Genomic DNA, 25,991 nt, shown 5'->3' with positions numbered 1-25,991 from the left:
TTTACAATGAACAGACATAACTATAATTTTTAAATAATAATAAAAAATTATTTCACTAAAAGATAGATGAAAAATCGCAACTGTTATCTCCATTTATTTAAATTGTTATTATTATAAAGATTTGATCTAATCCTACAAATGATGCTCAATCCATTGAATCTAACTACCAGCATCACATTTGAATATAAAGAACGGCACCACGAATGTGTATTTTTGTTAATTTAAACAAGCTGCTAAAAGAGAAATATCTATCTTCGTTTAATTACAGCACGAGGAACATGCACAGTAGTAGTCAGTAGTGGTCCATGTTTACTAACATACAAAGCATATACTAACGACAGATCAGTAAATTGGAGGAATGCAAGGTTTCAAAAGCTGAAAGATAAGGCTGAGTGCAACAGCGTACCAACTAATCCTCCACATCTCTATTAAATTCTGGCCATAATTTTTTTTTTCATATTATTTTAAATGAACTTGCTAAAAATAATAATCAAAAATGAAACCAGATAATTTCCTCCTTGGATGCAGATAGCTGCAGCTAACATGATAGTGATGAGAAGACCACTGAAGGTTTATTCATTTTTAAAGAACTTGCTAAAAATAATAACCAAAAATGAAACCAGATCTTTTCCACCCCCATTTGAAATCTCTCTTAATACAAGAATCAAGAAGAGGAGTAAAACTTGCCTCAGTGAATATAAGAGATGGATGAATTACGATGCAGAAGTTAACACTTTACTTAGGTATATATAGAATTAATGGATTAGCTAGATCATATGTCTATATTTTTCTGGAAATTAAACTCCATATACTAATACATACATCAAGATTTCTATTGACAAAACGTGTGTCGCATACTATATATTGTATGATCTTTCATTGCTACAGTGACATTCACAAAGAACCACGTAACTCTTCACTTTTGCCTCTGAATCTCTATCTATCCGGATATAAGAGATGTATATGCTCAAAAGCTGAAAAGTAGAGCAACACAACTTATTTTTTGGTTCTGACTATTTGAAATTAAATACTTATTATAAGAGATGTGGAATGTTGTACATAGTTTTTTTTATAGATTGAAATTTTATTTTTTTCTAAAAACTCTTAATAATATAGAAAACTAACATATTTTAATAAAATGTTAATTAGTTAGATGTCGAATCTCTATTGGTTGTTTTAAATTCTAGATGGACAGCTGTAGGAGCTTATAATTCCTAATTTTATTTAGTATATATTTAAAATTTATGATTGATTTATTATGTTTGCTCATCAATGGTTCATGTCGACTAACATATTACTACTACAAAGGAAGATCGATCAAATAATTCACGGGTAGAAAATGCCAAATGGTCCCTATATATCTCTCTCTGATTCGAGCCCACGCGAGAATTATTCTCAACATCTCTGCTTCTACGCACATCCTTTTTTAGTACTGTGTTTTATTGATACAAGAACAAAAATTATTGTTCCCCACCACATTCTTCCAAGAAAACGAATGAGCGACGACAATTCAACTTTTATTTTTAAAATATCTTCAAGTCATGTTATATAAGCACAATTAAATAAACTTCCAGATCCAGAAATAGTATAACGTACCATATACCTTAATTACTTCCCCATATTTACAAGTTATGTTTTTAACGAGGTAGCATATTCAACTTGATTTATGTATGTCATATGAATATTTATGTATCTTACAAAAGTATGACCGGCCGAAGAGAATGTCAATCTTGTGACCGGAACAGTGATTGAAATCCTCGATATAACGTCTATTCTCAAACACTGTGAAGCAAGTATTACGCAGGCGCTGGTAATCCATGCTGAGGAGGGAAAAAAGACCCACAAGATATGAATTCAGAAATAATTGAACAAAAATATATATCCATATAGTCATATATGTTATAATAACAAAAGGGAGGAGGAGCGCATGGTGGTGCAGCGGCGGAGTATATAATTAAAGACGGGCACAATGCTGTTTCACCAAGGAAGAGCATTTGGTGGTGAAGTTATTCCTGTTTGTGGAATTAGGGTTCTTCTTTGCTGGAAACTCAGCCATGGTAGGACTAAACTGATGATTCAAAACAAATTATGAATGAGGCTATATGCGTCTGATCTGAGAAGAGAGTGAGCGAGACGCAACGAGGTGGAGAAGCCTCTTGTGGGTCAGTTTAGTCATGTTATGGCTGTGGGAAGCTTCATTAATGGTGGGAGAACATAGCCGGAGTTAGCAGAGATGAAAAGGAGAAAGAAAGTGAATGAAAGGTTGGAGATAAAGGCAGTGTGGAGGAGCCGACTTTGGAGGCTTTCCGCGCCGGATATGACAGAGGTTCATTAGGTTCTTTCTATAGAAGCTTACCAAGTCCATTAGGTTCTTTGGAGGTTCTTTCTACAGAGGATATGCTTACCGGCATGATCTGCATCAAGCCAAGATTCTGTAGGAGCTGACAGAGGTTCATTAATATAGACATTTTTAATTTTTTAGCAAATCAGGCATATACGTAAAATTTGCCTAAAAATAACATTTTCAATAAGAATTCCTGCAATCTATCTGAATTTGATTTTTGGAATTCACGAAGGATCATATGCTTAGTATTAGAGCGCATACAACATATATGGCTAGTTTTACTAATTAAAGTGATCATTATCAATTTATCAACTAATAGTAAACTACTGCTCGGATTGATTACAATATTCTCTAAAAATTTATGTGTGATTTGCCTTGTTTTAAATCCTCTTCATATCTAATCAAAGAAAACATTGTATGTAGTCGAACTAGCAGATAATATATCTATGTAAATTTTCGTTATTGAATTTATATATCTTGATTTTGTAAGGTGTATTATCCTATTTTTCCAAATATTATAATTAGCAGTCTCATTAACAAGCCCGACCATGCATAAATAATAAAGCGCTATAAAAGATAATTTTATTTTATTTATGGAAAATAAAATTATTTCAATTTTTTTTTTAATAAATCCCTTCAAATCATGTTACATAATATAAGCACAATTAGATAGCTAGACTTTCAGATCCAGAATTAGTATAACATACCATAACAGTGCCCCACTGATTCCCCATATTTTACTACAGTAGCATGTTACTTGAATTACATAGACTTCCATCGGATGTATTACGTATAGCAGATGAATACTTATGTATATAGTTCAGTGTAAAATTAATTATCAATATGTCATTTTTTTAGTTGCATTTAAATTTTTTGTCATTTCTTCTAAATCTTATAAACTAGGTGGGTGCCCGTGTTACGCGCGGGTTACTGTTTTCGTTTGTGTTATTTATTTTTTGGTTTCATATTTTTGTATTTTGATGTTTGTTTCTGATATGTGTTGTGTAGATTTTTATATTATGTTTGTTTAATAGGAGTTGTCTCAATGGATGTTTCATACTCTGCAATAGATGTTTGAGGGGTAGTAGGATTCCAATTCCTTCTTCTTGACAACGGTAGGAACAACAATAGCAAACACCTTTTTTCACCCGCAGCAGTTGCAATAACAACTACTATTACTAAATCAACAACTTGTTAAACAACTGTATTTGATCTAAATGGGACATAGGTTATAGAATAGTAATGGTGACCCAATGTTTAGTGCCTAGAAATACCTAGTTGGAGTTTGACATTTACAACATAAAACATTATATATATGATATTATATAAAAATTTATGTAAAAATATATGTTAGAGAAAATTTAAAATAATAAATCATAAAATATATATATATATATATATATATATATATAATATTCAATTTAGATTAATAACATATGAAACGTTAATAATTATATATATGAATATAAAATTTATAAATTTAAATATATGTAGTCAAGCATTAATAATATATAATTAAACAATATTATGTGATTTTATGCAGTTTGTGTCAATTATTTTTCGTCACTTAAATGTTAGTTACTAAATGGGTGTGTTAATTTGAAAAAGAGCTTTGTTGGCAAAGCGTTAATTGAGCAGTTATGGTCTGTCCCGGAAAACACCACGACACTTGTTTATATATCTTAAATACTTTTCCCACGTCTAAAAAATTTGGCTATCGTTTCGTTCATTATGACGCTCGATTCTGAAGAGTTTATTTTTTAAAATGTTGCCCTTTCCAATTTCTTGTTACAGTAGAACCTCTATAAATTATTACTCTTTAAATTAATACTCGCTATAAATTAATAATTTTTTCCAGTCCCGAGTTGGGCCAGTGTAAAAAATGACACAATTCGATAAAATAATAAGATAATACTTTTTTTTGAAATCCTATGTAAAAATATAGTCCCATCAATATCATAAATTAATAATGATATAAACTAAATATATATATATATATATATAAGAAAATTTAGTGAAATATGGCTCTATTGTTGTTTGTCTATTCTTGAATTTGCATTCTTGTTGGAGCTCTTCTATAATCTTTCTCATTGCATCAAAAAAATTTTGTGTTGTTTTCTCAAATTGTATCCAAAAATTGTAGAGCGTCTTACACGCGATAGTTGCTTCTTTCGTGTAATTGGTTATAAAGATACCGTAATATCTTCTTTGACTTCATCATAAGAATAGTAACAACAGTTTCTTCTAAACTATGAACTTTTAAACATTTATCATTTTCACTTTGATAATCTAGTAAAATATTGACATCAATCATATTACAATAGCCAAAATTATAAATTAAAAAATATAAAAGTGTGAATTATAACAAAAATATCTTATTTTTAATCGAAAAGATTCAAAACTATGAAAATGAAAATCTCTTCATAAATTAATAAAATATTAATTTATCGACAAATTAAAACCTCTATAAATTAATAAAATATCGTGGTCCCGACCTTATTAATTTATAGAGGTTTTACTGTAATTAGCATTACTGATAACGTATATACGACTAAGTTGTATTTACTGAAATATTTATGTTAGGAAAACAAATTATTCACCACAAGGCAAGTATCCAAAAACGATTCAATTTTTTGATAAGTAACAGAAAAACCCAAGCAAACACTCCAATTACAGAACCACTCAAAAGGCAAATTACGTTCTAGAGTTTTTAGGATGCATATGAGGAAATATATTAAGGAAGGAGATTACATGGTATGGATCGTTTAAGTAACAAAGCAAGCGATGTATTTTTACTGATACGCATTTGAATAAGAAAAGAGATGATAGAACAAAACCCACCATCGTTGTGACAATTCCCCATGCAGCCACGCTTTGTCATGCCTACAATATTGCGTAACATCACCACATATCACTAATTTCTGACCCATAAAAATTCAAATTTCAGCACAAGAAAGGCAAAGACAACTATTTTGTGATACCTCCTCTACTAGAGTTTCATGTCTGAGACTGACCCACCGATTATTTTATAAGCCATCCAAATGTATTCTCTTTACCTAGAAACTGGCAGTGATGACTATGAAGTCTATGATAAAGAGATCTTACAAGGTTGAAAGTGACTTATGATGGGCAAAGATATCTCTTGTCGACATTGAAAGTGAATTGCCACTTACATGTCTAGACAGTAACATTTCAAAGTTTAATACCTAGCAAAAAAGAAGTATGCTAGTTCTCACAATCTATGGTTCTATAATAGCAAACTCACATATACGAAAGAGAACCCATTGCAGATATGGAATATGGAAGGTTACCACTTAGATTGTTTCTCGACAGATATCTGCATTACAATTTCTTTCAACTATTAGTTTGAAAGTGAACATTGTGAGTAAATACTATAAGAACAAACACATCTTTACATGCTTGTGAGATTCGGTGGCAATTGCTATGGAAGTGTATCATGGATGGTGTTACCACTAACATCCCTGTAACCAAAATGAGAGAGAGACCACAGTTGTTAAATCAAAATCTTAAAAACACACAAAGATCAAACAAACAGAAAAACAGAGTAAATTCCAAAGACAATACAATTTTCTTAGTGACATTAGCCTGGAAGCAAGTATCCAAGAGTGCCAGAGACTCCTAAATCTGATATATATCTGTTCCAATCACGACAACAACAAACATAAGACATTCCAGAATGAATCAAATCCATGCAAGTGGAAATTTTAAAAGGTTAAAAAGCTGATTTTCTTACATAGTGACAACTGCTGAGCCTTCACAAGGAATCCCTTTCCATAACTCTCCACATGGATCACCACCACCATTTTTCCAATTGGTTAGCTGTGAAGGACTATTAAGTGAAGTATACAAAACCTGAAGTGCTTGAACCTGCAATAAAGACCAATAAGAAGAGAACAACCCAGATGTCAGCTGACAAAAACCAATAAATGATCTTTTGCTTCTACTCAGTTTGTTCTGTTTCACAAGTTTCTTCGATTCAGAATCCGGATTCTAATATGGATGACTGAAACCAGTACATCTAAAGCAATTTAAAACAATTAAGACCAAGATCAAATCAAATACAATGCAAACAGATCAAGAGAAAACATTGGGAACTTTGAAATCTAAGTTCCGAAACGATTAGCGGAACAAGAAATACAAACCAGAGGAGAGCATAGCAATCTTCACCACCACAGTAAATCACTGACAAAGATTGGACGAATAGGGAGAGAAATAGGAGAATCGAAGCCCAGCACCACCGCTGCGTCACAAGAGACGCCATTCCTGGATTAGCCGTCATCGGTGAATCTATACTTTAAAAAAACAAACAGAAAGTGAGCTGCAGAATACAGGTGGCACAGTCTTAAGTGCTGAGGTGGCTTAAAGACGATCTCAACAAGTTTCAGTGAATCAGAAACTCACAGAGAGATCGATAGAGGTAAGAGAAGGAAGGACGCCGGAGATAACGGCGGAGCGGAGGGTGGTCGAAACGCCAGCGACGGAAACAAAATAACAACACTCATATATGGTTTTACAGAATTATAGAACATACGCAGACAAAATTACAACACGCTGATATAACCCCTTTTTTATGATTTACGGTTGAGTGCTCGGTGAACAGATTGTAGGCTAGACTAATAAGATTTGAAGCAGAATCACTTGGATTATGGTGGAACGAAGTAGAAGAAATGAAGCACGATTGATCAAGTAGGACAATGGTTTCATGGTGAAGAAGACGAGGAGGAGATCGACAATTTGGGATTTTTTTTTTAAAAACTGAATCGAGCTTTTATTTTTTTTGTTTTTTATTTTTAATTTGACCAGCCGAGCAATTGTGTGAAGCCAAAGTTTTTGCTGTGCAGCTGGGCTGTGAGTGGTTTGACACTAGTGGGCTACATTAGAATTAGGCCCATATTTGTTTTCGTTTATTTTGTTGGAAGGAAGAGTACACGTGTCACTCTCTTGGATGCTGACATGTCAAGCTGAGGGAGAGAGTTAAAATACTTTTAAAGTATAGATTTATTATTTTGATGCTACAAAACACGTGAGATGCGTTTTATTTTGTTATATTTACGTTTAGTCGATTCTATTTGTTCATAGGATTTAGTATTTGTTATAAAGTATGTATTTCAGCAAAAAAAAAATCATTAATATAGACATTTTTAAATTTTTGAAAATGACAAATTCATAAAATTTTAGCAAAACAGGCGTATAAATAAAATTTGCCTAAAATTTGCATTTTCTATAAGAATTCCTTCAATCTATCCGAATTTGATTTTTGGAATTCACGAAAGACCATACTCTTAGTATTAGAGCGCATACAATATATATGGCTAGTTTTACTAATTAAAGTGATCATTATCAATTTATCAACTAATTAATAGTAAACTACTGCTCGGATGATTACAAGATTCTCTAAAAATTTATGTGTGATTTGCTTTGTTTTAAATCATCTTCATATCTAATCAAAGAAATATTGTATTGAATCGAACTAGCAGATAATATATCTATATAAATTTTTGTTATTGAAATATATCTTGATTTTCTATTTCCCAAATATTATAATTAGCAGTCTCATCTCATTGACAAGCCCGACCATGCATAAATAATAAAGCGCTATAAAGGATAATTTTATTTTATTTATGGAAAATAAAAACTTGCATGCGGGTACTATCTCAACCCATTATTTCTTGCCATGGACGAGTCTCAGACTTTTTTTTACATGATTTTGACCAGTAGCTAGAACGGGAACATTCTTAGAGAAGTAGAAGTAGTAATAGTCGCTTAGTTAATGCATGCGGGTATTATCTAAGAATGCATGCGGGTATTATCTCAACCCATTATTTTTTGCCATGGACGAGTCTCAGGCTTTTTTTTACATGATTTTGACCAGTTGACTAGTAGCTAGAACGGGAACATTCTTAGACCTAACTTCTCAACCAGAGAAGTAGAAGTAGTAATAGTCGCTTCATCAAACTTTTTGAATATGACGAGTAAGGTTTTAGCCTTATCATTGGTAAGAACTAGTCGTGGTATCCCTAAAGCTCCTGGCTTAGTTCCAATAAGTCCGGCAAAGTTTACTCCGGCTCGTTCTCCGGCTTTCTCAATCTTGAACCAGCTATTCTGTTCCTGCTTTGTACCACCAACGAGAATGGAAGGCTCTTCGTATTAGATTAGGTATAATCTCAATCGATGATTTGTGAGTATTATTAGACAGAGGTTATATACAAAGCACAGAAGAATATAGCCGTTAGAGGCTAGTTAAGAGGTTCCCTAAATTACATACAGAGATATATAATTTCCTATTCTAATACCCTCCCGCAGTCTAAACGTTATGAATGTGTAACGTGGAGGCTGGACTTGAAGGCATTGAATAAAGGGGCAGGTATCCCCTTTGTGAAGATATCTGCATATTGATGGGAGAAAGGCACATGGAAGACTCGAACTTCTCCTGGTGCAACCCGTTCGCGTACAAATAGGATGTCAAGGTCGATATGTCTTTTGCGTTGATGTTGTATGGGATTTGTGGAGAGATAGACCGCACTAACATTATCGCAATAGACGAGTGTGGCCATAGATAGAGGACAGTCGAGCTCTAGAAGAAGATTGCGGATCCATATGGTCTCAGCGATAGCATTCGCAACACCTCTATATTCGGCTTCTGCACTAGAGCGGGAGACCGTTGGTTGTCGTTTGGAGGACCAAGAGATGAGGTTGTGGCCGAGAAAAAATGCAAAAACCGGAGGTGTATCGTTGTGTGTTTGGGCATCCGGCCCAATCCGCGTCAGTGTAGGCCGTAAGAGTTGAGATTGTTGGTTTGGACAAGCGTAAGCCTTGAGAAATGGTTCCTTTAAGGTAGCGAAGAACACGCTTCATTGCTTTAAAGTGTGGCTCTCGTGGATCATGCATAAAAAGACATAATTGCTGGACTGCGTATGCAATGCCGGGGCGTGTGATGGTTAGATATTGTAAGGCACCAGCTAGCTGATTTAATGGATTTTCCAGATCTTGTCCAGTAGTATCGACTACATTTGCTGACTTCCAGGTTTTGTTTTTCCATAGCAAATGTAGTATCGACTTCTTTGTGGTGCTTGAATCTTCTTTGCTTTGTCTTGGTGGAAAATACTTGACCATCAAAGGTTGGCCTTTTAATTCCTTTCTTGATGCCAAATTCCATTTTGAAGTGATCTCCATGCTCAATTCTGATCTTCCCTTGCTTCACATCAATCACTGCTCCTACAGTTGCCAAGAATGGTCTTCCTAGGATCAGCGGATCGTCTGGTTCCTTATCCATATCGAGGATCATGAAATCAGTAGGAACTTCCACTCTTCCAATCCTGAGAGGCAAGTTTTCCATAATACCAATGGGGTGTCTGATTGTTCTATCAGCTAGAACCAAATACAGACTACTCGGTTTAAAACTGCTAAACCTCATCTTGTTGGCAACTGATAGTGGCATGATGCTGACTGCAGCTCCCAAATCGCATAAACAGTTGTCGAAAATCTGAAGTCCTATTGAACATGGCAATGTAAAAGAGCCGAAATCCTCCAATTTTTCCTCAATTCGCATTTCAGGATCTAAACACACTCCACTCTACATAATTGCATTACCAATCTCTTTGACAACTTCCTTAACCTCAATCTCCAGCTGAGCTGTCTCCTTGATGATTTCCTCTCAAAGTTCGTGTGGTAGCAAGAGCTTAGGAGGTGGGGCTTTTCGCTTGGACATACGCTCTGCAAGCGCCTCTAACTGGATGTCAAGAGCAGCTATGAAACTTTCCTCTAATTCCCCTTCCTCAGCCGTAGGTAGTTGAGGTTGATCTGTCATCTGAACGTATACCCGATGGATCATCTGATCACCATCATCGGGTATGTTATCGGGTTCAGCCTCGGGTGGTTCATTGGTTTGTGATTCTCAAACAAGTGCTCGATCATCAACTCGATCAGTCTCCTCGGGTGAAGGCTCGAGTTCATACTCGGATATGTAGTACCGATACTCATTCATCCCATAGTGATCCATATCCTCCCCATCTTGAACATCGCTGTCCTCAGTGAGGTTGTCCTCAAAATGATCATCAAGAAAGATGGCTTGGGCAGTGGCATAATCTTTTGGGTTCTGAACAGCTTTACCTAGAAGCTGGTTTATTTTCGGAGGTGGTTGGGTGTTGTGGTGGCCTTCTAGGTATCTCAGCTTAGTGTCGAGAGAGTCATACTTGGCGGTTAGGTTATTATATCCAGAATCGATCTTGTTGCTCATCTCCGCGAATCGTTTGGCATTGTCCATTGCAGCTGAGGCTTGACTCTGTATCATCTGCTGAATCAGTCTGCGTAAATCAGCTTCTTGAGATAGGTTTTGCGGACCTTGTTGTTGTTGGAAACCAGGTGGTGCAACTGGGTGATTATAATTTCCAGAATACTGCTGCTTAGGAGCATAGCCTTGATTGTATTAAACAAAAGGCTTTTGCTGGCCTTGGTTCCCTTGAACTGCGGATGGGTAGACTTTGGTCTTGGGGATTAGCAACATTGGGGTTACGGTATGACAGGTTTGGTTTGTAGTTTTTGTACCATTTGTTGTAACCTCTTTGGTTGTTGATGTAGTTCACATCCTCTAGCTGAGCATTCTCCCCATATTGTTGCAGAAACTGCTCTTCCTTTGAGATGGCATGTACATGCTGCTGCTGGCTGAGGAGCTTATCAAATTTGTCATTGAGGGATTTCATGTCTCTCTTGTACTTTGCATCATCCTCTCCAGTAGATCGCACAGTGCGATCATACTCCTCATTGTAGTGGCCATCAGATTGAGCCAAGTTCTCCACTAGATCCCAACCTTCATCGACATCCTTGTTGAGGAAGTTACCATTGCTTGCGGTGTCCAGCAACATCCGTATCTTAGGGACCACACCTCGGTACAGTGTACTTAGCAATGAAGCATTGCTGAAGCCATGATGAGGGCATCTTCTTGTGTATCCCTTGAAACGCTCCCAAGCTTCACTGAACGTCTCATTGTTCTTCTGAACAAAGCTGGAGATCTCATTTCTCAGCCTTGCGATTATGGAGTTGGAGAAGAATTTGGCTAGAAACGCCTTCTTGCATGCTTCCCAGGTGGTGATGGATTCCTTGGGAAGTGATTTCTCCCAGATGTGTGCTTTGTCTCCCAAAGAGAATGGGAAAAGCCGGAGTTTGAATCCATCTTCACTTACTCCATTTATCTTTGTTAGGCTACAGAGCCTATCAAACTCATCTAGATGATCCAATAGGTCCTCCATTGGCAGTCCATGAAACTTGTTACTCTGAATCATCTGGATGAGACTACTCTTTATCTCAAAGTTATTGTTTTGGACAGCAGGTGGCACAATTCCATGTCTTTGAGTGTGAGTAGATGGAGCATCTCCTGATCCTATGTTGGTCCTCTCTTGAGGAGCTGGTGGACCATTCTGATTATTCATTTCCTCCTCAATTATAGTTGGTTGTGGTTGCTGGACTTGTTGTTGACGTAGTAGCCTAGGTCTATCGATGTTGTCTATGAAAGGACTCAAGTGTTGGCTACCTTTGGATCGTGTTTGCATGCACAATCAGTTGACCAAGTGAGTACACGAGGGTCTACTCGATCCAGGTGATCGAGTGACGGGTCGGGTGGGTACTCGGGTTGTACCTGTAATGCAAAACAAACAAATACGAAAGTAAACAAGTCAGTATCTAACCAAAGTATATAATAGAACTTGATCTAGCAAGTGCTGAAATCTTAAACGTAGCAAATAAAATTCAACCAAATGGCAACGGCGCCAAATTGATAAGAGGATTTTCACCCAGGGTATCAATTCACTATGCAGTTGTAGTACAAAGGGTTATCAATCTAAATGGTTGTTATGCTAGCAGATGAGATATGATCCGAACTATGCAAGTCAAGCCAAGCAATCAATGATTTGATCTAACAATCCTAAAATAAACAAAAGAAAGCAAATAAACAAGAACCACACGACCTAAGCACTCGATGCAAGCATTCGAGTATAGGATCGGGTGGGGTGATCGAGTAAACAAGATGAGTATGAACAGCTCAAAGGTGTACTCGAAGGTGATTGTGTACCTGTTCGGGTAAGTGATCGAGTTATGAATGAAAATGTAAACAATCAAAATGCGAAAGCTCCTAAGGATGGGGTAATCGACTCCTAAGCGTTCCTGACCAGAATGAATGTCCTACATGCCTCAAGCAAATATTCCCTAGACAATGAATCTCTAAAATCTTGTTAAAACACTCTCATGATAGAAACAATCAACCTTGATCACTCCCCTACCCAACTCTCGTTGTAGAAACATGACCAAGCAGGCAATACAAACCGATTCATTATTGTCAATAAACTTCTTACACATCTAATCTCTTAGGCTAAGTGAGTAACTCCCTAGCATTGATTGATTCAAGCATTTCATCTACACCTCTCGATGGTAAAACACCCTAGATCTAATCTCAACCTCTCGGTCTGTTGATAGCATTAAGAACACCAATCTAGAAGAGAATTTATAAAACATAAACAACCAAGCTAAGACATCCTAACCGATCAAGAACACAAAATTGTCTATCCCATCCCTAGAAACTTTGTTTCACTACTCAGATCTCATTGCAGAAAACACAAAAGCATAGATAAACGAAAATTGCATTGTATTGAAAATAGAGTAAAGAGAAAGAGTATAGAATCGAAAATGCAAAAGAAAATAACAAAATGAATCCTAACAAAGTGGAAAAGGTGTTTGAGTCGCTCAAGATCTCTCTCAGAAGCTCTCGCTCTCTGGTTTGAGTGTCTGCGGCGTGCTAGGGTGAGAGGAAGAAGAGAGGAGGTTTATATATGGAAACCCTTTAACCCTAGCAGCCCAGTCCTGCCCGAGGGTCTGCTCGAGGCGATGCTCGAAGATATGGTCGGGTAACTCCTCGGATAGGTCCTCAGGTTGTTCTTCCTGTCCTTGGATCCTCTTCGATCGGGTTGAGGTTCGAACTGTTCTTCCTGCTCCATAGCTCCTTCGGGTACATGCTCGGATTTGACCTTGTTTCTTCCCATTTTAGGTTCTAAAGCACCTATTTTCATCCAAAAAGTGCAAATGCAAGAATGCAACACCCTAAATGGCCGAAAAGTGGATTCCTACAGTAAATAACCTAAAAATGCTAAGGTTAGGGTAAATATTATGCAGAATATGGACAAAAAAGGATGCTTAAAACATGTAAATTAGAGAGTTATCAGACTACGAAGAGATGAACTAGATGAGGAGATAGAAAACGGGAAAATAGACTCATCAAAAATGACATGACATGAAATAATTATGCGGCGGGAAGAAATTTCAAGACAACGGTACCTACGATGATTAGACGGATATCCAAGAAATACACATTTAGTGGAGCGGGGTGAGAGCTTGTTGGTGGTGGTGGGAAGAAGATTGGGGTAACATAGACAACCAAAGACACGAAGATGATCATAATGAGTAGGTTGTTAAAAAGACAAGTGAAAGGAATTTGATTGTTTATAGCACTTGAAGGGAGAATGTTAAAAAGATGAGCAGCCATGTTTAAAGCTTCAACCCAATAGGCATTTTCATGACTTTGCTTGCTTAAGGCGATCTTCAGACACAAAACACAACAATGGGGTTTTGAGAAATCCCGGAAGACGCCTAAAAAACGTTGTCTTTTTTTTTTGGTTAATTTATTGTATAGGATTTGTCATAATTTCTCTCCCATTCGTTCGTTATCATAATGGAAAGTAGTGGTGGGCATTCGGATATTGGTTCGGGTTCGGTTCGGGTAATTTGGGTTTATAGTTTATAGAATCATATATGTATTATGGAAATTTCGGTTCGGGTTCGGTTCGGATTTTTTTGGGTTCGGGTCGGTTCGGATATTTTTTAAAAATACCGAAATATATCTGATATGTTTTGGGTTCGGTTCGGTATAAGTATTTTTTAACCATTTAGAACCAAAATACCCATATATAGCTAAAATACCCTATATATAAATTGAATAACTATATCAAATTTCATAAAGTACCAAACACTCGTCGTTAAATGCATTAAACTCTCGTTGTTAACTCTATATACAATTTAAGTGTCAATTGATTAACTAAATTCACTAAGCAATGGGATTTACCGACGCCTAATGGGAAGATGAGGAATCAAAGAAGAGAGCGAGGGGAAGAGGGGAAGAGGGTGATGGCCTTTAGCGACTCTAGTTGTCGTAATCAAAATAAAGAAAATCTCAAAAATTGTATTTTATAGCCAGAAAGCGACAAGTAACAATAAGTGGAAGAAAAGAAGAGAGTAAAAGCTTGCTAGATCGAAGAGATAAAATATGCATGCAGACCACTCTGCATAATCTATACGTACAAATAGTGGACCATATGCTAGTTAACACAATATGACTCCGTACGTATGATATTATTGCTCACAAAGAAACACGATGCCACTTGAGCGTTTTATAACCTTTCCAATGAAAAAAGTTCCAGTCCTTTCATATCGATGGACCATGGCTATCAGACTGTCGGATTCATCACCGTGTACGCAAGGAGACCATTTTGTGAAGTTCAGTCCCTCTTTTTCTCTCAACAAAAATTTGATTTTTGGATTTCGCTAACTAAAGACCATAATGAGATTTTAAAATTAATTTAACGTTTATATACGAAAAAAAAAACAAATTAATGATTATGATAACAAGACGTCACTTCGTAAATCATCATTCTATTTTTCTCTCCTAATATTGGATATGCGTTATTCATTGGTTTTTAATTATTATTATCGTGATTGATATCATGGATTTGCAAGAGATAACTATATCCTTTGACCTCTTTTTATCGGAAGAACACACATTAATTAACTTCATACGTTTGTCCAAAACAAAATTAACTTCATACTTTTATGTTACTTGTGATATATAGATGTTATTTGAGAAATATTCATTCTTAAATTTATGTCATAATTGATTTTATGAAAGCTGTATATTATTCGTTTCCTTGGTCTGACAATCCCGTTCGTAGTCTGAATTCTAATAGTCTTTTTTTCCTAAAATAAAGCATAATTTTATTTAGGTTATTCATGGATAATAAGAACATGGGTGCGGGTATTAATTAACTTCATAATTTATTTATCTCAACCCATTATTTTGGCCATGGACGAGTCTCAGGCTTTAACATTACGTACATGATTTTTATTAACCAAAAAAAAAAACATAACATGATTTTTAGTAGAAAGGGAACATCCGTAGACCTAACTTGTCGACCCGAGAAGTAGAAGTAGTAGCCGTATTAGCATCATCAACCTTTTTGAATTTGACGAGTAAGGTCTTAGCATCATCATTGGTGAGAATTAGTTGTGGTGCGCTTAACCAAACCCCTGGGGTGGCTCCAACGGTCCCGGTTAAGGTGGTCAACTTATAAGTGTTTGCTCCTGCTCCTTCTCCGGCGTTCTCGATCTTAAACCAACTATTTTTCTCTTGTGGTTTACCACCGATGAGAATCTTAGGCTCTTTGGGAGCCGATGAGGAAACATCGACTTCCCAGAACTTGGAAAATTCGTTGCAGACCGGCCAGATGTCTGACTTGAACTCGATATTTACAGCTACAGATGTCTTAACGATGGTCTCCATGAGAGCGTATGGTAATTTGAAGCTAGCCGGTAGTCCCGGTTGGTACGGAAGGAGTGTTTGGGTGATGCCAAGTGGACAAAAGGGAAGTATATTAGTGGCCGCTGGGACAAGACCACCTCCGTTGTTACTTTTCGTCTTCACAGGCTGGATGAAGTATTGTTCACCGAGTTTAACTGGATTTCCGTCTCTGTCCTTCACCTCTTCCTGTCGTTGTCCTTGGATGCAGACAACTGATGCTGCGAACATGAGAGTGATGAGAAGAGAGACTACTGAAGTTTTCTTCATTGTGATTGTTTTGTGTGTTTCTAGGATTTGAGTGAGTTGAGTTGTGGAGAGCTAACATATTTTGTATCAGTATAAATAGAAATTCTCAGCGGTTAAAACTGGGCATGACAGTAAAAAGAGTAAAACCCTAAATTTATCAGCTATAATGTTTGATTATTATTGGCTTTTTCCTCATATCACATGACTAGACTTGTGCGGTAATCGGTTCAAACTTAGTTTTTCAGCACGAGTAAAATGCACAAGAGTCCATGTTAACTAACTATCGTACAACAATAATAATAAAAAAAGGATGATCAAATAAATAGGAAGAAAATACAAGGTTTAAAAGCATGCATAGAGATAAGGCTCGGTGAATCAATGAACGTACGAAATGTTTCTGGCCACAAATGAGTGACAACAATTCAAATTAAATTCATATTGCAATAATAAACCAGGTTTCTTAAGAACAATACACGTTACCATTTATTTGAGAGGTTTATTCGTAAAATGAAAATGATTACTCCCAATGTTTATATATCATATTATAAGATTAGCTTTTCTTGGCTGCAACAGCTACCTTTTTGTTACATACATGTAAACGATGACTGTATTTGTAATTAACAACACAACAAATCCTTAACAACCCAATCTCATGATATCAAACTCATCACCGTATCTTGTATTTCGATGAAAATACACCTCTTTCTCTCACTCTGTACAGCATAAGCCTCAGAACAACGAATGCCTTTGTAATACACGTACGGTGATGACGATCTTAGGGCACCGGATCTGAACCCAATCAGCCCAAATCGACTCGGCCCAAAACAGACGAGATTTATGACAATGAAAACGACGGCGTTGAACAGAGATGCGTTTTAGTCAAACGAATGGTCGTTGACTGGGAGGCGTTGAAAAGGGCACTTGTTTTTTAATTTTTTTTTAATTACCCCATTACGAGAACAGAAGCATCCTATTGGCTAATGCACGTCACGAGATAAAAACAAAACTGGTTCCAACACGCGCCGACTAAGACAAAAGCGCGTGTTATTTAAAACCCCACGTCGCGCTGAAATGTCAAAAAAAATAAAAAAGATGTGTCTCGCATTGAAGCTCAAGCTATAACGCATTTTCATGACTTTGCTTGCTTAAGGGCGATCTTCAGACACAAAACACAACAATGGGGTTTTGAGACATCCCGGAAGACGCAAAAAAAAACGTTTTTTTTTTTTGTTTTTTTTTATAATTTCTCTCCCATTCGTTATCGTTGTCGTAATGGGAAGAGGAGCAATCAAAGAAGAAGAGAGCGAGGGGAAGAGGAAAACATGGCGATGGCCCTTAGCGACTCTGGTTGTCGTGTTTTTGGCAGTTGCTGTGAGCTCAAGGACCGCTTCTAATGTTGGTTTCTTCTTCACCGATCGAAATTCTTGTAGCTGTTCACTTCAGGTTTTTGGATTTCACTCTCTTCTTACAATTCTCTCAATCTTTTTGCTTTCAGTTTTGTATCATTTTTGATTTGAAGGAATTTTGACTTTTTTATGGTTCGCTCAAGTACAATTTTTTGGTGTTCTTTCTGTTTGTGTTTCTGGATTGGGTATTTGAGGAAATTTTGTGGATATCTGTGACTGTGATGGATTCAGGGGTAATAAAAAAGTTTGAATCTTTTGATCACATTGTTTAGCCACAATGGTAATAAAAATTGAATCTTTTTGGTCACATTGTTTAAACATCAAAGCTTTGAAACGTTTTCTCTGTAATGTACCAATGTCTTTTTAAAGTGAAGATGTGTGTGATTGTCAATGTTGTTGTAAGATTTAATCTTTCAATGGATCAAGATTTGATTTTTAGTCTTTATTTTTTTTTTTAATTTTGAATGCAGGGAACTGGTAAATACAAAGGTATGGTTGAAGACTGTTGTTGTGATTATGAAACAGTTGACAATCTCAATAGTGAGGTCTTGAATCCTTTATTGCAAGATCTTGTCACTACACCTTTTTTCCGGTACTTTAAGGTCAGTGATTGCTTTTTGAATCACACATTATGTCGATAAAAAGCTATGGAATTGTGTACAGTGGTGTAGTTAGTGACTTTTTGTCTGGCTGTTTTTAAATGTGGGGATATAGGTTAAATTGTGGTGTGACTGCCCATTCTGGCCAGAAGATGGAATGTGTCGTCTGCGTGATTGCAGTGTCTGTGAATGTCCAGAGAATGAGTTTCCAGAACCGTTTAAAAGGCCACTTCCTTCTCATGATCTCAAGTGTCAAGAGGGAAAACCACAAGCAGCCGTTGACCGTACTATAGATAACAGAGCATTCAGAGGTTGGGTTGAAACCAAGAATCCATGGACGCATGACGACGATGACACAGATAGCGGTATGTAGTAACCTCAAAAAATGCTCTTGGGACATCTTCTTTGAAGATATGCTATACTGTGAATTACCATTTTGATGATTTCAAATTGACTTATGTACAGGTGAGATGACTTATGTCAATCTTCAGTTAAACCCTGAGAGGTATACTGGTTATACTGGACCGTCAGCTAGAAGGATTTGGGACTCCATATATTCAGAGAATTGTCCAAAGTGTGAGTTTTCTTTCCCCATCATATTAGTATTGGGGACAAAGGTTTGTTATATGATGTATGTTGAAGTGTATATGGGTTTCTGCAGATTCATATGGGGAGACATGTCCAGAGAAAAAGGTTTTGTACAAATTAATATCTGGTCTTCATTCTTCAATCTCGATGCACATAGCTGCTGATTACCTTCTTGATGAGTCAAGCAACCAGGTTTGTGTTTCTGAGCAAAAAGATAGACAAGTCTCTTAACATGAAGATATACTTGTACTATGGTCTTGACTCTTGATTGATATGTATTTACTTTGAAATACAGTGGGGACAGAACATGGATCTGATGTATGATCGTATTCTGAGACATCCAGATCGTGTTAGAAATATGTACTTCACTTATCTATTTGTGCTACGTGCTGTTACAAAAGTGAGTAACTTCTCTCTTTTTGGGAATTTCTATGTCTCTTTAAATAATCATTCTATTAGTCTTATGGACTGACTTCTTGCAAATGTTTGATTCAGGCAACAGCATACTTGGAGCAGGCAGAATATGACACAGGAAACCATGCTGAAGATCTGAAAACACAGTCCTTGATTAAACAATTGTTGTATAGTCCAAAACTACAAACAGCATGTCCTGTTCCGTTTGATGAAGCTAAGCTGTGGCAAGGTCAAAGTGGCCCAGAATTGAAACAGCAGATTCAGAAACAATTCAGGAATATAAGGTTTGTCTCATTATTTTCTTGAAAATGAATTGGCAAACGTAGAGAGTGTGATAATTAGTAATACAGCTAATTAGTAATGTATGTGTTGCAGTGCACTGATGGATTGTGTAGGTTGTGAAAAATGTCGGCTTTGGGGGAAACTTCAGGTTCAGGGACTTGGTACAGCTTTGAAAATTCTCTTCTCTGTTGGAAACCAAGAAACCGGAGACCATCAGACTGTGAGTTACTCGAACATCTTTACGCATGATTTTGTATATTTAGACGTTGCTGAGTCTGAAGTAATTCTTATCTTTTTCAACAGCTTCAACTGCAACGGAACGAGGTGATTGCATTGGTGAATTTGCTCAACCGTCTCTCCGAGTCAGTTAAAATGGTCCACGATATGGGACCAGACGTGGAGAGGCTAATGGAAGATCAGATAGCTAAAGTATCATCAGCTAAACCTGGAACTGGAAGATTAAGAAGAATATGGGATTTAGCTCTCTCCTTGTGGTGAATTACATAACAAAACGAAGTACTGTCCAGCTTTTTTAGGCATTCATGCTCTGAATCATCATTTACAAGCCTAGGATGGATAGCATTATAGAGGAGAAGTCACATACAAAAGATTTTGGTAAACAGATAAAAAAGAAAATTATACATTCTTGAGGTAATTAATTTACTGATACAGAATCATGTTTAAATTAATAAGAAAACACATTTTATATTATTTCTTGATTGAAAAGAAAAAAATCCACTAAAGTAATGTTGAAGCAACCGAACGAGTCACTCCCGAGCTACATCTTTGGGTAAAAGCTGCCGCCTTTCCCAATCTCACTAGCCGGAAAAAAAAAACAATGACCGCCGGAAAACGAAAATCCGACAAAACCCAATCCAACAAACATGGTCGAAAAGACCCATTACTCCGCCGTCTCTCTTCAGCCGCCGCAGTAACCAATTCCTTTCTCCAAGCGAACGATCTCTTCCTCTCGCCATCACAGTCTCTCCGACTCGAATCCCTAATCTCATCTCTCCCAATCTCACCTTCCCCTTCTCCCTCCTCCACCTCCGCCGCCACGTGGTTCGACCGCTTCTTAACCTCCGCCACAGAAGACGGTGATGATGATCCTCGCTGGTGCCTTTGTTTCCGAATGTCGAAACCAACCTTCTACAGTCTCTTCTCCATCTTAACCCCTTCTTCTTCTTCTTCGCTTCCTTCCTTCGCTGCCACAATCTTCCGTCTCGCTCACGGCGCTTCTTACGAGTCTCTTGTTCACAGGTTCGGGTTTGATTCCACTTCCCAAGCTTCACTCTCTTTCTTCACTGTCTGTAAACTCATCAATGAGAAGTTAAGTCAGCAACTTGATGATCCAAAACCCGATTTTTCACCTAATCTGCTCCCGAATTGTTGTGGTGTTGTCGGATTCGGGAGATTTGAGGTTAAAGGGAAGCTTCTTGGTGCGAAAGGTTCAATTTTGGTTCAAGCATTGGTTGATTCTAATGGCAGATTCGTTGATATCTCAGCTGGTTGGCCAAGTACGATGAAACCAGAAGCTATCTTCAGACAGACGAAGCTTTTCTCAATCGCAGAGGAAGTTCTCAGTGGAGCTCCGACTAAACTTGGGAATAATGGTGTATTGGTTCCTCGTTACATTTTGGGAGATTCTTGTCTTACTTTATTGCCATGGCTTGTGACACCTTATGACTCGAGTTCAAACGAGGAGGAAGAGGAGAGTGTTAGAGAAGAATTTAACAATGTGGTACACAATCTTGGATTGCATGCTGTTGAGGTTGCGTTTGCTAAGGTTCGAGCTCGTTGGCGGATTCTTGATAAGAAATGGAAACCAGAGACGGTTGAGTTTCTGCCGTTTGTCATAACTACGGGTTGCTTGTTGCATAATTTTCTTGTGAATTCTGGAGATGATTCACTGGAGGAATGTGTGAGTAATGGTTGTGCTGCTGGTGAGAATGGTGGGATGAGGAAAGATGCAAAAGATGATGAGGAGGAGGAGACTCGGAGGTTGCAAGGAGAAGCATATATAGGATCCAGGAGGATCAGAGATGCTATCGCAGAGAACCTGAGGCGAGTGAGTTCACGAAGATGAAATTGAACTAGTTTTTAGCCTCATCTTGTAAAAATGTGGTGGATTGGATTCTGCTGTTTCTTTTGTGTGTTTCGATTTGCAGTTTACGGCTTAGGATGTGAACTAGTAGGTGATGGATTATTAAATGGATTCTATGAAGAAAGAAATTAAGGAAAGGAAACATACGGAATAACAAGTCAAGATACAAGACCAAGTTGACAAAGGTTAAAGTTAAACAACGGCGAACCTAGTTCATAATATAATTCAGATAGAAATAAGTTAACATAGTAGGCAAAGATCAGCTTCGTAGTCATCCGATCCAATAGATTCCACATTACCAATACGGTGGGCCTGTTGGTTCAAAAAGACCAAAACAAATGTGTTAGGTTTGTGGAATATTTTAACCAGACAAAAAAAAAAGCATCAACTTGTGTGTGTGGTAATGATTTACCCTAGAAAAAAAGTTAATCTCCCCGCTCTTGGTGTCGTAGGTTCCTATCGCCACGCCATCATCAAAGGTGAGCAACAATCGAGGTCTAGCTCCAACTCCCTGCCCAAAAGGTTTGGAAAACATATAAGAAAATGTTCCACAACGACAAAAAAATGACTTCAATTATGTGCAAACATATATATCACAAGAATCCCGACCTGAGTCCCGGCTCTTCCACCAATGATGTACTGGAATTTACTGCGCCAAGTTGGAATATATAAGAACAAATAGTTTATGTAGCAAAAAAAAGAACTAAGAATTAAAGAGAACGAGAGTTGCCGTTTATTATTTGCGAAACATGTAAAATCTCTATAAATTAAAGAACATGTATATATAAATTGAACCAAACGAGTATTAAATAATTTGATCTGAGTAGTGGTTATAAGTTGTTATTATCTATTGTAGTGTTACCTGCCGATTGCTTCACTCATAGATGTATTGAGAGACGCACCCATCATGGCAGAATTTACCTCATACTGCGCATGCAACAACAAGTAAACTCTTATCATTTGTTTGCCCATCAGAAGCAGCAAAGGTACAAATGTGAATAAAAGAAAAAAAAAAAAAAAAAAAGAGCAAACACAAACAGTTAAAATCCCTTTCGAAGTAATGAGTAATTTGTAAGACAGCTGTGTATTCCAAATCCTTTGCAACCATCAACAGCTGCCAAATAATTAAATTACAAACAAATGACATTTGGAACAAACTGAACTTTTTTTTTAATACTAGAAAGAAAGAGAACCTACCTGGGCAATGTTAAGATTGTTTGTACTGGGGATTGCACAACACAAAGTAAATAAAGATTTTCGGGGAAAGAGTGAAGTTGGTTCTTTTATTAACGATAAAAACGTGAGGTCGTCACTAACACGAGTCAAGATTGAGCTCGTCAGTTCACAGGAGAACTAACAAGCTAATAATGACGAGCTCGGAAGCTGAAAGGGATTATACAAAAGACAATAACGGTTTTACACACAAAGTATTGCTCTCTGGGTATTCTCTGGGGTCTGGATCCTTTTTCCAATAGATGTCTCGAGCTATTTATAAGCGAATGTAGAGTTAGGGCACTCTAGGGTTTTCTGTGTGAAATCCCGAGATTGTCCTCCAAGGTTGGCCCATTTCCTTCTATCTCTGGTGAGTCTTTGTTGGGCCGAGTTGGCATATGAGGCAAAGCCCATATCCAACAATAGTCCCCCCTTAGTCCGGCGAGCGAGGTATTTCTACAATCGGCGGGCGTACTTTGAGTCTTAACATATGCCTGCTCAGCGTTAGGCGTTCCAGACTACTTCAAGAAGATCTAACTTTGTGCGGTGATGGTTAAAGCGATAGTTTTTGTTGAGCTCGGAGCTCGTTCTGATGTTGTATGCGTTGAGTGTGTTGTTCTGGAGCGCGAAGCTTGTATGAATGTTATGTGTCTTGAGCACGTCTTTGCGGAGCGTGGCGCCTGGCGCGTGGAGCGTTGAGCGTGGATCTCATCTAGATGTTATGCGCCTTGAGCACGTTTTTACAGAGTGTAGTGCTTGATAATGGATCTGCAATGGTTGAGGACGGAGTTGCCGCACATAGTTCGTAACCAAGGATCAAAGAAATTGAGCCAGACCGGCATGCGGAGATTGAGGTCGGCGAGCTTGAGTTTGAGGTCGGCGAGCGAGAGAGTGAGATTGAGGTCGCCACCGAGAGTGAGATTGAGTTCGGCGCCAAGAGTGAGATTGAGGTCGGCGAGAGTGAGATCGTCATCGTCGAGGTTGAGGTTGAGATCGGCGAGTGAGATTGAGGTCGCCACCGAGAGTGAGATTGAGCTCGACGCCGAGAGTGAGATTGAGATCGACGCCGAGAGTGAGATTGAGCTCGGCTTAAAGGGAGATCATTGTCGTCGAGGTTGAGGTTGACATCGGCGAGTGAAATTGAGGTCGCCACCGAGAGTGAGACTGAGGTCGGCGAGAGTGAGATCATCGTCGTCGAACGGGGTCGAGAGGTGAAGAGAGGTCGACAGACAAGGATTGATGAATGCTGAGGTTGGTTCTTGCAAGATCGGCGGATTGAGGTCGGCGGGACGCTGCACGATGCCCCGGAGTTCAGCAAATCCTCATTCCAGGTCGGCGCTTGTCCTACCATTGGGGCGAGCTCCGAGGTCAACTCCTAAGATTCGTGTTCATGATGTGCGCTCGCATTCCACGTCCAAGCTGGAGGTAGGCACAAAACTGGAGGTCGGCACCGAATTTGAGGTAGGCGCCAAGCTGGAGGGCGGCACCGAAATTGAGGTAGGCACCTAGGTAGAGGTTGGCATCAAGCTTGAGGTAGGCACCAGGCTGTAGGTTGCCGCCAAGATGGAGGTCGGCACCAAGCTGTAGGTAGGTGCCAAGAGACTCGAGTGTGAGAGCGTCGAGCGTGAGAGTGTCGAGCGTGAGAGCGTCGAGCGTGAGAGCGTCGAGTGTGAGAGCGTTGATTGTGAGGGCGGCGAGCATGAGAATGGCAAGCGTGAGAGAGTTAACGTAAGAGCGTTTGACTGTGAGGGCGTCGAGCATGATAGTGGCAAGCATGAGTGAGTCGTGCGTGAGAGTGGCAAGCGCGAGTGAGTCGTGCGTGAGAGTGGCAAGCGCGAGTGAGTCGACTATGAGGGCGTCGAGCATGAGGGCGACATGCATTTGAGCGTATGTTTGATATGCAACAAGGCTTTGTGCTTTACTGGACTAAAGTGGTAGGCGAGACGGACTCGCCATACCTTTAGGTGTGGCTTTTGTGTCCGGCTTATCCTGTTGGTGTTTGGGGTTGGCAAGAACTTGCAAGCCGGAGCTTGGCTTATTAGTCCAGGCGCCCTCAAGCTAGTGCGAGACTTGCTCGGCTTTTTGCTTGGTTTCGAGATGTATTTTACGGGGTGAGACGTCTCTCGGCTTATCCTGTTACGTGTTTCGAATACCAAGTTTTAGGTTGGTAGTTGAGATGAGCTCGTCGTACCTTTTAGGTGCAGCCCTGGTGTCCGGCTTACCCTGTGGGTGCCCCGAGGTCGGCAAGAGTGTACAAGTAAGAACTTGGCTTATTCAAACTTGACCTCCTGCTAGGTGAATGCAAGACTGGGCTCGGCTTTTTTGTGCGGATTATTTCACCGCTGCATCCATGTGGAACGCGTTTTAAATCGTACACTTGGCCAGGGTGACAATGTAGAAGCTGGACACTCGTTAAGACGGACTCGTTCGAGAGAGCTTGTTTGTGATTAAATGTACTCTTGTGAGTGTAAATTTTTTGTTAGTGGTCTTCTTGTGAAGAATTGACGAGCTCGATATGTCGAGCGTTCTTTTTTTTTTTTTTTTTTTTAACTCGTCGCGCTTCTTTCTGTTGAGGGTGAATAGAAGGGTCGGGAAAGATTCGAGTGAGATTGTTTGTTGTGAGCATTTTTGAATAGTCCTGATGAGAGTCTGTTGAGGATTTTGTTTACGCTCGGTGGCCTTTATCTGTCGAAAATGTTAAGCTGGTCAACTCTCGGCGTGGAGGTTCTTACGTGTGTTTTACGATGAGAAACCAATATGTTTATTGGGATCGGATGAGAAAGTAGAGAGCTTGAAGGTATAAGAACTGTGCATGAGAGCGGCACTCGGTAAATGCAAAATGTTGATGAACTAGTCGGCGCTAGGTTCGTTGATGCGGAGATCGAGTGTTGATGAGCTAGTCGGCATGCGCGGGATCGACGCGAGATATTGTTTTGAGATCGGCCCACTTCTTAGCTCTCTAGAGCTCACACCTTGCGTGTTTGGAGCTCAGCCAGTTGTGGTGGAGTCTCCCGAGATTGATACTCATGTGGTTGGCGCTAGAATGGGGCTGTTTGAGGTTGGCGGCTATGACATCGATGAGATTGATTTTTGCAAGGCTGGTGTAGCTTTCTCTCGACATAACGGTTGTGGAGTTGTCGTCGATAGTGAGAACGGAGGTTGC

At 38.5% G+C, this 25,991-nt stretch overlaps 1 protein-coding gene, 1 long non-coding RNA gene, 1 other non-coding gene and 1 pseudogene across 4 annotated transcripts; 2 read left to right on the top strand and 2 right to left on the bottom strand.

Moving 5' to 3' along the window:
• The first annotated feature begins 11,281 nt into the window (after positions 1-11,281).
• On the top strand, positions 11,282-11,388 carry LOC147941623 (small nucleolar RNA R71). Its single transcript, XR_015563053.1, has one exon. It is a non-coding gene; the product is annotated as a small nucleolar RNA R71 (small nucleolar RNA).
• A 4,049-nt stretch (positions 11,389-15,437) lies between these two features.
• LOC104701900 (kunitz trypsin inhibitor 2 pseudogene) lies at positions 15,438-16,393 on the bottom strand (annotated as a pseudogene). The gene has a single exon (XR_015562256.1). The product of XR_015562256.1 is annotated as a kunitz trypsin inhibitor 2 pseudogene (transcript).
• An 858-nt stretch (positions 16,394-17,251) lies between these two features.
• On the top strand, positions 17,252-20,223 carry LOC104701899 (endoplasmic reticulum oxidoreductin-1). Its single transcript, XM_010417658.3, has 9 exons — positions 17,252-17,666; positions 18,100-18,231; positions 18,344-18,593; positions 18,694-18,804; positions 18,890-19,008; positions 19,112-19,216; positions 19,312-19,514; positions 19,606-19,732; positions 19,816-20,223. The coding sequence occupies exons 1-9, from the start codon at positions 17,496-17,498 to the stop codon at positions 20,008-20,010; spliced, it is 1,413 nt and encodes a 470-aa protein (XP_010415960.1). The 5' UTR covers positions 17,252-17,495; the 3' UTR covers positions 20,011-20,223.
• A 1,804-nt stretch (positions 20,224-22,027) lies between these two features.
• LOC147941622 (uncharacterized) lies at positions 22,028-22,587 on the bottom strand. The gene is made up of 3 exons (XR_015562255.1): positions 22,479-22,587; positions 22,226-22,265; positions 22,028-22,127 (listed from the first exon to the last, which is right to left on the bottom strand). It is a non-coding gene; the product is annotated as an uncharacterized LOC147941622 (long non-coding RNA).
• Positions 22,588-25,991: the final 3,404 nt, after the last annotated feature.

The sequence above is a fragment of the Camelina sativa genome, chromosome 7 (genome assembly GCF_030686135.1).
Source record: "Camelina sativa cultivar CO46 ecotype springtype chromosome 7, ASM3068613v1".
Taxonomy (NCBI): domain Eukaryota; kingdom Viridiplantae; phylum Streptophyta; class Magnoliopsida; order Brassicales; family Brassicaceae; genus Camelina; species Camelina sativa.
This window is presented reverse-complemented; position numbering and strand designations above follow the sequence as displayed.

Bases quoted from the DNA above. Each gene is read 5' to 3' on its own strand.
- LOC104701899 (XM_010417658.3), top strand. From the start codon at position 17,496: ATGGGAAGAGGAGCAATCAAAGAAGAAGAGAGCGAGGGGAAGAGGAAA. The intron at 18,232-18,343 runs GTCAGTGATTGC...GTGGGGATATAG, and splicing joins CTTTTTTCCGGTACTTTAAG to GTTAAATTGTGGTGTGACTG. The intron at 19,217-19,311 runs GTGAGTAACTTC...TGTTTGATTCAG, and splicing joins TGCTACGTGCTGTTACAAAA to GCAACAGCATACTTGGAGCA.